This window comes from Dicentrarchus labrax, unplaced genomic scaffold (assembly GCF_905237075.1).
Source record: "Dicentrarchus labrax unplaced genomic scaffold, dlabrax2021, whole genome shotgun sequence".
NCBI classification, from domain to species: Eukaryota; Metazoa; Chordata; class Actinopteri; family Moronidae; genus Dicentrarchus; species Dicentrarchus labrax.
The window spans coordinates 11,098,542-11,109,704 of record NW_026136707.1 but is presented as its reverse complement, the minus strand read 5'-3'; the positions used below and the strand labels follow the sequence as shown (position 1 = coordinate 11,109,704).

Here is an 11,163-nt window from a genome sequence, read left to right as displayed (position 1 = left end):
AATGCTGCAGCTCGGTGTCGCTCTGTGTGAAGACCAGAGGATCACTGAACTGCAGCTGATCTCTGTGATTAATGGATGAGCTTGTGTTGTGCTTCACGTGCTGCGAACTACTCAAAGTATGAACTGTTTTAATGTCATATTTTTAATCCAGTCTGAAAGAACTGACCCGCGTGTGCATGGCTTTGAGTTTTAACATCCGGATATTGTTTATTTACCCCCGCCTTCATCCCACCCCACTGCCCCTCCTCCCCCTCTCTAACAGCTGTAGATGCTCCGTATGTGCAGCTCCTGTGTGGACACGCGCTCTGGTGTGGAAGCTCGGGAGCGTGCACGCGGCTTCATAGCGACGTCATGACGTCCCCGCTGCTGTCCTAATCTTTGCTTCCGGTGTTATGGCCGCTCGCAGAGAAGGGTGACAGTAATGTGGGAGACTAAAGAGATGGGCGCGTGTGTTTAGGCAGGTGTGTTTGGGATGGCGGTGACGCAGCTGTTCCGGCTGGTTATTTGTCGGGCGGCGGCTCGTGCGACAGTTCTCGCGCACAGGAGGTACAGCCAGGTGCGCGAGCTTGTTATTACTGCAGTACAGTACGCAGAGCTAACCATTAGCCACCAGGACATTATGTGAGCTGTCTGCTGACTACTGCAGCTGCTGTTTGTCAGATGTGGGAATGTTTAGTGCTTCGATATTTAAACTATTTGTTTATTTAAAACGTATTTCTCTGCAGAGTTCATGTCCAATATTTTCAGGTATATAAGATAAGATTTGGCACTTCATTTTTTTTTTTTTTTTTTTGGACAGCACTGTTTATGAGTGACATGGACCCAACCATGTCATCTACTTCTTTCTTCCTGCTCCCTCTCTCATTTTGGGGATGTGGTTCACTAAAAGAGTAAAGTCACAATATTCTTGACTATCTCCAAATGGATAACTTGGAGGGGGTTTGATAGTCAGTATTTCATATGTAACTTACATTTATTTATTATTTCATTAATTTTATATCAGAGTAATTAAACTTAAAAGATTGAGGCATCAGTTTACCTTAAAGGAACCATTAGGCCGAGAAAGACAACACAGATACTTTATCTCATTGCTTCATCACAATATTTATATCGGTGGATCAATATACTCTATTAGGTACACTTAAATAAAACTAATTCTGTATAATACAACAGTAACCCCTCCCTTCACAAAGGTCATAATCAGTTATTGTTGAAACTCTGAACTTCATGGTCATTTTGGAGGATGTGGTGCTGTTGAATTCAATTTTATTTGTATAGCACCAATTCATAACAGAAGTTATCTCAGGACACTTTTCAAATATCTGTGTAATATATCTCTCTATATGTCTAGCCCGTACTCCTTTATAAAATGATTTACAATTGTATTGCACCTCCTGTCCTTCACATCATTTCCATTTTAACCTTTATCTGCATCTTTCCCGTCCGGCTGCAGGTGTGCCCATCGTTATCTGAGCGACTGCAGGTCTTTGAGTCCCTCAAGGAAAAACGAGGCACTAGGAGCAGAGCTGGAGCCACAGAAACGCCCCTCCGTATACGACTGTCTGACGGCCGCACAGTGAAGGGAACAGCTGGTGTTACCACACCTCTCTTTGTCGCCCAGAGTGTCCGGTAAACAGCTAATGCGTACAGGAATGTGTTCTCATGTTTGTTTGTTTGTTTGTTTGTTTGTACTCAAGTGGTCTGTCCTTGCAGGGTGAAAGGAGCTCTGGTCAGTACAGTGAATGGGGAGCTGTGGGAGCTTGGACGGCCTCTAGAGGCAGACTGTGAACTACAACTTCTGGGGTTTGACACAGCTGAGGGTAGACAGGTAATTCCACCTTCTTCATCTTCTTCTTTTTACAATGTTTTTGTGTTCTTTCAGTTTATTTGAAATATACAATGATTGCATGTGCTTTCTAATTCACATCCTTTAAGATGGATCATAATATTCTAAAAGATTATGTCTTTTTCTTTCTTTCTTTCTTTCTTCCTTGACTTCAGTGGAAAACATCATGAGGTCAAGGAAGGAAGTATTTAGAGAGTTTCACTAGCTGTTATTTAGATGTTTTCAGGTCATTTAATTCTAATTCCTAATCCAAAAGGACTTTTCAAAACACACTTTACATCTCTCCACACACCCAACCTACTCTGTCTTTCTTAGGCAGCATGGAGGACAGGAGCGTGTGTCCTGGGCGGAGTGTTGGAGAAGGTATTTGGTGCCGAGGTTTGCAGAGAAGGAGCGTCAGAGTTCGGGCTTTACGTTGACCATCTGCTGGACAATAGGTGAGATATTCCTCTGACTGTCGCTCACACAGGACTGGAAATGTGTCCAGGTCTGTCTGGCATTGACCCACAACAATGTACTCTGTGGAAGCTGTCCAAATATAATCTGGCCTGTGGACTACTTTTACTTGTTCTTTAAGAATTATTGACCTACATAAAAAAACTTTTTTTGGATAATATTTGGCATCGGTTGCTTGGCTCTCCTTCCTTGAAGTGTGTCCGTCCTGACCTTGTTTTGTTTTTCCTCAGATGCCTTCTTTGCAACCCTGTTAACATTTATTTTATACTTCTCTGCTCTTTCACTTTTTATCTATACATTGTTCTGTGCTGCTGCATCAGTGACCCCTTTTCCCTTACAAGGTTATTAAAAGTTAATCTCATACAATCTCCATAGAGCCCCTGACCTGTTTCCTTCACCATAATCATCTTGAAGCTTGTAGTTCTTTTGTCACACACTGTGTCTCTCAGCCATAGATTCTTCTGCTTTAAATTTACCCAAATCTTCCCTTCTCACACACACTCTCTCTCTCCTACACACACACACACACACACACACACTCACTCACTCACTCACTCACTCACTCACTCACTCACTCACACACACCACACACACACACACACACACACACACACACACACACACACACACACACACACACAGCGCCCTGTCTCTGAGTGACATTGAGGAGAGATGTAAACAGGCCGCAGCCCTCAAACTTCCCCTGTCCCGACTGGAGCTGAATACAGAAGAGGTCCGAGAGCTCTTCCAGGTCAGCAATACTAATGACTCTGTTCTAACAATACACCATGACGCAAAAATATGTTCCTTGTTGGAAATTTACAACATTTAAATATGGACATAAAAGAAAGAGAACAAGAGTAAACACAGTCTTCACTATATCCAGCATCCAACTGATAGTTAATTTCTTCCACCCAAGGAAAAACAGTCTTTGTAAATCACAGCGAGATTAACAATGAACAGAATAATATAGTATCACATATCTATCATTCTGAATTGCACTGTACTTGTAGCAGCTTGTGTAACCGTGTTTATATGTGTTAGCTTTGATAACATGTGAGTAGCAGTGATATTACTCACTGTGTAGGAGTGGCACCAGTTTATAGTCTGCCTGTGATATTTACTGCTGTCTCAGTGTTTACTTACTGAGGTCAGACCACTTCCTATTGTTCTGCTGTCCACATTGAACTGTGATATACTGTATATACAATTTGTGTGTGTTCTTGTTATAGAACAGTAAGCTGAGACTGCAGCTGGTTGAGGAGCAGATGGATGGCCCTACTGTCACTGTATACAGGCATGTATTAGTACACACACACACCTGATGTGGATTTACTTGCCTTCTAACCTCTCAACAACACATGAACCCAATCCTTTCTGTGTTACTCAGGTGTGGGGACAGCATAGCGGTGTGCAACGGCCCCCTCCTCCCACACACTGGCCTCCTCAAGGTCTTCAAGATGCTCCAGGTGTGTTCATTATTCTGTTCTCTGCCTGCCTCTTTGTGGTTTTATGTTCCCATTCTGTTCTCTCCTCTTGTTTTCTTGAATTTTTATTACAAAACTGTTCCAAAATGTTCCTTGTACGTTAGCCATTTTATCCAATTTCAGCTTGTGGACTGATCCCATGAGTCCCATGCAATCCTAATACTGTTTCATCTATACTGATACTGTTACATTATAATCAAATACGATCAGATCGGTAAAAAATGTTTTCTTTGGACTTATTTGGCACCGTCCGTCCTGTGGGGCGCATGCTGGGTAAATGGAATTTCCCTCGTCTTTATTGATCCAGAGCGAGGGAGGGGTTTCCATACTGGGCTGTCAGTGGGCAGAGTGGGATTGCATGGCAGCCAGGCTGGAAATATCAGCAGCAGGATGTTGTGTTTGTCAGAGGCCAGTTTCCTGTTCTCTGCCCTTACAAACACACTGCCATCCATCAGACGTGCTGTCACCCTTCCTCTTCTGGCTGACACTCACTCTCCCTTTCTCTTTTGTCACCTCTTTGTTTCTCTCATTTTCTCCCTCCCTCTCCTCCCCAACCTCTCCTTACTCCATACCTGCAACATCCCAGCTGTCGACCGTAAACCTGGCCAATCAGACAGAGTCCTCAGGTTTGGTGCGTCTCCTAGGTGTGGCCTTTCCAGGAGAGAAGGACAAGCAGGAGTGGGAGAGGGAGCAGGAGGAGGCGAGGAGGAGGGACCACAGACGCATCGGGACGGTGAGACAAAATCTAAATCAGGAGAGATGCATAAAATGATACTGAAAAGGTTTTCCGCTCATAAATCCCCATGTATACATGTGTTTGCATAGGACCAGGAGCTGTTCTTTTTTAATGACGTGAGTCCAGGCAGTTGCTTTTTCCTGCCTAAAGGAGCCCACATCTACAACACCCTCACTGACTTCATTAAGGTAAACATACACTCTGTGCACCGTCATCGATGGCCTGCAATAATCAGACTTATTTCTATATAAGAGCAATTTAAGAAGAGCACAATTACTTAAAAACAAGACAAAATTAGGTATAATTACAGTTTGAAGCGTTCTGTTTTACTTTTAAACATCATCAGTACCAAATAAAGTTGTTAGGAAACAATAACATATAAATACCAGCTGATTGCTGTGTTGCAAAAGCTTGAAACTTCAAACACGTCTCTCTGGATTTATAGAACTATTCATTCATATTCCCATTTAAATGCTATAAATCTCCCTGATTAATGACTGAAGACACACCCTCGACATTTCATCTATTCAAGTAGAGTAAAATATGTTTTTATTTTTTTTAAGAGAAGATAGAAAAAACATGGAACTTCAAACACCGCCCTAACACCACACAGACACAAGTGTGTCTGTACTTATGATTGGAAGAGAGAGTTTACAAATTATGAAATATAATATATATATATATATATATATATAGTATAAGAAACACCAAAACAAGGATCCCAAATAGACCTGCATATGTAACTAGTGTCATTAGTTCATTCTAATAGAATAACAATCATTGTATAACCCAATAGTTTGAGTTTTGAATTAGATTGTGAACTGTTGCCTTAATTATCAGAAAGTAACAGAATAAAAAAAGAAACCCTCCACAGTTATAGCTTCCACCTTTACCCTCTGTCACATTCAGTCTCCAGTGTTAGCACTGCAGCAACCACTTAAAATGAACTGAAACTTTATAACCCTCTTTAGTGCTGCTTATGCAACTGAGTTAACTAGATTATGCAAGCTCCAACTATGACCCCATTCCTTCACTGGGTTAGAAATATAACATTGTCCATGTCAACATATTTAACACACACAGACACCACATGTACATGCATTAACCTACAGTAACAATAAACGTGCTGTGTTGATTGTATCCTGGGGATCAGCCGTCAGGATATTGCTCTTGTTAGCCTTCAGTTATTGCACTGGCAGCGGTGACCCTGTCCTGCACTCATTGTCACACACATCCTTCCTTCCTTGCATCTTGAAGAGTGAATACCGAAGGCGAGGCTTTACCGAGGTCGTCACCCCAACTCTGTACAGCACTGCATTATGGGAGCGCTCGGGACACTGGGAGCACTACAGCGAGAACATGTTCACCGTGACATCGGAGGGCTCTCAGACCTACGCTCTCAAACCCATGAACTGTCCGGCACACTGGTGAAAACACACACACACACACACACACACACACACACACACACATACAAACATACACACACCCATCCTTGTGCTGTAGTGTCTTTATTGAGACTAAACATTGACTCACTGTCTTTTCTTGTGTTTAGTCTCATGTTCGAGCAGCGTGTTCGCTCGTGGAGGGAGCTTCCTCTGCGATGGGCCGATTTTGGGGCACTGCATCGCAATGAGCTCTCCGGAGCGCTGGGAGGACTCACTCGTGTTCGAAGGTTCTGCCAGGACGATGCTCACATCTTCTGCACACCTGAGCAGGTATACTTTTTGGGTTTTTTTGCAGATTTTTTTCTTTTTTAGATCCCTGCAGACTTCTTAAGGTGCTGTAAGTGGGGTAGAAACTGCGAATGGGACACATGTGGAGCCATATTACAGTGATTAGATGGGCTGTACAAATAACTCCTGAGAAATTCCAGGAGGCCTCAGCCTGCATGAATGAAGGTCTTTGTCCTGTTCAAACATTGCACCTCCATATGTGCATCTCTGTGGCTGCATACTCTGTGTAATCCTGATCCCCTACGTATAGTGCCCTGGAACCTTCCCAAGATACTGATTGCACTCCTACAGACCTACTGCTGGCATATGGTTGATTTACAGAGATCATAGCCACATGATTATCATCACTCTGTTAGCTTCTGAAATACTAATTCGATCTCTGGAGGTCTTTACAGTGAATACATTGTCAGATTTCTTTTTTTCCACCCTGGTTGGAGTTTAAACTCCTCTCTTGGTCTCACTATTTACATTGTTGTGTCCTCTTGTTGCCCTTGTCTTCAACTTTCTGTCATTATTTCTTTCCAGCTGGAAGAAGAGATTGTGGCATGTTTGGACTTTGTGAGGCGTGTGTATCAAGTGTTTGGGTTTTCCTTCCACTGTCTCCTGTCGACACGTCCTACACCCTGCCTAGGGGAGCCTGAACAGTGGGATAATGCTGAGCAGGTAAACACACATCCACATACTTTATCATATTGTGGTTAGCCAAAATCGTTGTCCTAGAGAGTCCCAGCTGTAAGCTGGACGCAGTTAATCACAGCTATAGAAAAAAATCTTTAAACAGTACGACATGTTGTAATGATTTCCACTTAAGCAGTCAGTTACATGAGTGGTACTTTCCAACAGGGATCTGCTACATGTCGGGCTGCTGGCTAGATGTATATCTCTAAATCCCCACGGACGCCTTTTAAATTGGCACAGAGGCAATTTAAGCTGATTCAATTGAGTGTAATTGAACATTATGGTTAAAAGCTCCCACAGTTCCCTCACACACACACACACACACACACACACACACACACACACACACACACACACACATAGAAAGACATGACGGTCATAATGTGGGTTAATGTATTTACATTATCTACTACGCTTGCTTACTTACTGTACTGTAATATATACTGTGTGTGTGTGTGTGTGTGTGTGTGTGTGTGTGTGTGTGTGTGAGAGAGCAGCAGTTGGAGAGAAGTCTGCAGCAGTTTGGTGAACGTTGGGAGTTGAACCCCGGAGACGGAGCCTTCTACGGCCCAAAGGTCAGTGGGAAGGGCAACATGCAGTGAAGGAAGCAGATTTCCACACCCAAATGTAAATATTGGTTATTGTATCTGTTAACAGCAGCCAAAACATGTTGGGTCCTCCACTCACTGTATTCACTTCACTAAAAGTCACTTTAAAGAAATAGATCAGCAGTTTGGGAAATACACTTCGCTTTGTGGCAGAGAGTTGGATAAGAAGATCGATATCACTGTCATGCTTGTATGGTAAATACTAAGCTATGGCCCGCAGCCTGTTAGCTTAGCACAAAGACTGGGAACAGGGGGAAACAGCTAGCCTTTGTCCATAGATTAAACAATCGGCCTACCAGTAATTAAAAAGATTATTGAATTACACATTATATCTAGTTTGTTTAATCTGTATGTAAGTATAAAAACAACATGTTGTGATGTTACAGGGCTGCTACGAGTTACTGTAGCTTCATGTTTAATGGACAGACCTGAAGGTGGTATCAATCCTCTTATCTAACTGAGAAGGAAAACCCATAAGCGTATAGCCCAAGTTGCAAAACTATGTTCTTGGATCAGTTTATTGGTGTCATGTCACAGATTAGAGAGTGACACAGACGTCTTTGTTTTCCTTTTTCTGGCTCTGCAGAGCCAAACCTGAATGATACAGTTCACACTGTACTGGAACACCAATAAAAACAGTAATGTGATGGCTGTTTATAGAAAATGTTTAGCTACTTGTGTTTTCATGAAAGTAGAAAGTGGCTTAACTTCAGAATGATATTCAGTTTTCTTAGAGGCGATTTCATTTTCACTTTAACTCGTGCAAGAAGTCAGTAAACATCAAGAGGAAGTCAGCTTCAGGGAGACGTTACCAGATGGAGTTCATGTGGAGGCACAGAGAGAGGAGGTAGGTCAAGTCAGGGCGGGGTTGATACACACCAACACGCTCCATGAAACAAACAAACATTTCTCTGAGCCATCTAGCTAGGGTGTGTTTGCCACAGTTAGTTAGATCAGCTTCTCTCGGAAAACCCATTTTGTAACTATTCCTGTCCACAAAAATGCAGACCTTCCCCAGCAGCGTCTGCGGTGTCAGAGCTCTGAACTGAGTCATACTAACACACTCCTACACGTTTCATCATAGATTGACATCCTGATCAAAGATGCCATTGGCAGACAGCACCAGTGTGCCACAATACAGTTGGATTTCCAGCTGCCAATCAGATTTGACCTTCAGTATGTTGGGTGAGTCAGACCTTTCTGCATTTGGCTCTCAAACTTTGAAGCAATCCTACATCTGTAGTGATTTAAGTCTGCACGTTGCCAGTTTTGTAGCATAGTCTTGTCTGTTTGATAAACCCCCCGTGCTTGCTGTGTATGAGGTCTGGTAATTGCTCAAGTTAACATGGCAGAAGACTTAATGTCATTGGGACCCAATTTGATCATGAAACATTAGTTTGTTATTGAATTTATTAGTTCAGGTAAGCACGCTCCCAGTTTTTGCCTCTTATTAGTCTGCCCTACTTCCCTCGTGGTCTCCTCAGATAATACTATACTATACTATACTATAATAAAATAAGTGTTTTTGATTACTTAAAACTCTCTGATATAACTATCTATAAATATCTAACGTTGATATTTATCATGATACATAACATTTGGAAAGGGATTAAGGAACCGTTTCTGCATGAAATAACCAAAGAGGAATGTCTGTTTTTGGCTCATCCAGCAAATACTTTTACAGATCAAAGTACTTTATCACAGTGATACAAAAATGAAAAAAAAAACTGTCTTGCCCACTGATTTGCAACATTGCATCATATTAAAGCAGCACTTAGATTTGGTATTTGTTGTAATTTGGCGCCCCCAGAATGCAATACTACTGTCGTAAATATGGACACGTGCATTTGCCATGATTACTTTACTTATGGTGAAAAGTTTTCTAGTCAACACCTTTGCTAACGCAGCCACACATCAAGCAGGTGCAACAACACAAGACATTACAAACCAGCTAATGTTACTTGTCCAACAGCAAGAAGCTCAGTGTTCATCTGCAGCTTTTTATTTCAGGAGGCTCTCGCCAACAACTAAAAACCCAGTCCAGGATTTATTCTTGTCCGGTGGCCTCTTGCTCGCTTACTCTTTTACTCTTCTTAGTTTCTGCCATCAGCGTCTTCTCAGGTCTTTGCCTCTGTCATTAACCATCTCCATTGACGCTACTGAGCCTTGTTAAATCACCTTCTCGCCTCGCTCCAGTTCTGGCACGCCGCCGGTGCCACGATATATTCATATTTACACCAACTGACATTATACATCGTTATATCTTCCAGCCCTCACTCCATTGATAACCCTTTTTATCTTATTCTACCTTATTCTCAGTCGAGATGGACAGTTGCACAGGCCGGTGATGATCCACAGAGCAGTGCTTGGATCCCTGGAGAGAATGATCGCTATACTGGCTGAAAACTTTGGAGGGAAATGGTGAGAAGACGTTGGTAATCACGTGGAGTCAGACGCATTTTATCAGGCTGGTATGATACTGTAGCAGTACCCAACTCATCACCTCTCTTTTTACTTCACCCAGGCCACTGTGGTTGTCCCCAATGCAAGTCATGGTAATTCCTGTGGGGGGCAACAGTGAGTCATACGGCAAACAGGTCAGTCTATGATGAAGATTTCCTTGTGGTTCATCAAGTGTGCTTTCTTTCAGATTTTTTTTCTTGTTCATCATTATTAATTTGCTCGTCGATGTGAGAATCTCAGTAAAGATACAATCTTAAGAGAAGTGCCTCTCCTCTGTTAAGGTGGTCCAGCAGTTCCATGAAGCTGGCTTCATGGTTGATTTGAATGACGATCAGGGAGCAACCTTAAACAAGAAGATTCGCTCTGCTCAGCTGGCCCAGTACAACTACATATTTGGTAAAGATGAATAAGAGGATGAAAACTGTGGATACTTATTACACTAAAGTCTGTTAAGTTTATGACAATAACTCAAACTCCCTGTTCATTGCTATTGATGTCACCATACCCGATTATGACTAACATTTTATTATTTTGTGTTTGTGCAGTGGTGGGGGATAAGGAGAGTGAAAGTGGAACAGTAAATGTGAGGAGCAGAGGGGGTAAACAGCTGGGTAGGAGGCCAACAGAAGAGGTGCTAACATCCCTCACACAGCTACGAGACACCAGGAGCAACCAAGACGAGTTTTAATGAAAAAATCCTGGAAATAATGAGTCACTGATGTAATAGATGTCTGTTTCTACATGTTCAAGCTGTTATACCTTGGCTTTGTCTGAAGAGGTGACTACTAATATTTGTAATAAAAGTATATAAAAGATTGTCCATGTTTCTCCCTTTTTGATTTGTCTATTAATGGCCTTTGCTGATAAATAAGTCCTAAAAAGTCCAGAGACGAGATTAAAGGCTATTTTAAGATCGCTATCTGTCTAATATCAGCATTACTCAGCTACAGTTGCAATTTGTTCGCTAAAACTCGTTAAATATGCTAACCTTCTGCTTACGCAAGTCTGTGTCATGATATCAGAATAGAAAACCAGGCATACCTTTAAAAGACTGGAAGAAAGGGAGGATACAGAGGGGGATTTGACTAAAATAGGAGAGGGAGCAGCGGTGTCAGGGCTGTGTGTGTTTTCATGTGTGTTTAGTGGAAACAGC

At 42.2% G+C, this 11,163-nt stretch overlaps 1 protein-coding gene across 1 annotated transcript; it reads left to right on the top strand.

Moving 5' to 3' along the window:
* Positions 1–368: 368 nt before the first annotated feature.
* Positions 369–10,827, top strand: tars2 (threonyl-tRNA synthetase 2, mitochondrial). The gene is made up of 18 exons (XM_051407563.1): positions 369–556; positions 1,454–1,629; positions 1,714–1,828; positions 2,162–2,283; positions 2,945–3,053; positions 3,535–3,599; positions 3,693–3,771; positions 4,376–4,522; positions 4,615–4,713; positions 5,783–5,952; positions 6,081–6,243; positions 6,787–6,924; positions 7,437–7,514; positions 8,632–8,732; positions 9,867–9,968; positions 10,072–10,144; positions 10,292–10,406; positions 10,556–10,827. The coding sequence occupies exons 1-18, from the start codon at positions 473–475 to the stop codon at positions 10,696–10,698; spliced, it is 2,079 nt and encodes a 692-aa protein (XP_051263523.1). The 5' UTR covers positions 369–472; the 3' UTR covers positions 10,699–10,827.
* Positions 10,828–11,163: the final 336 nt, after the last annotated feature.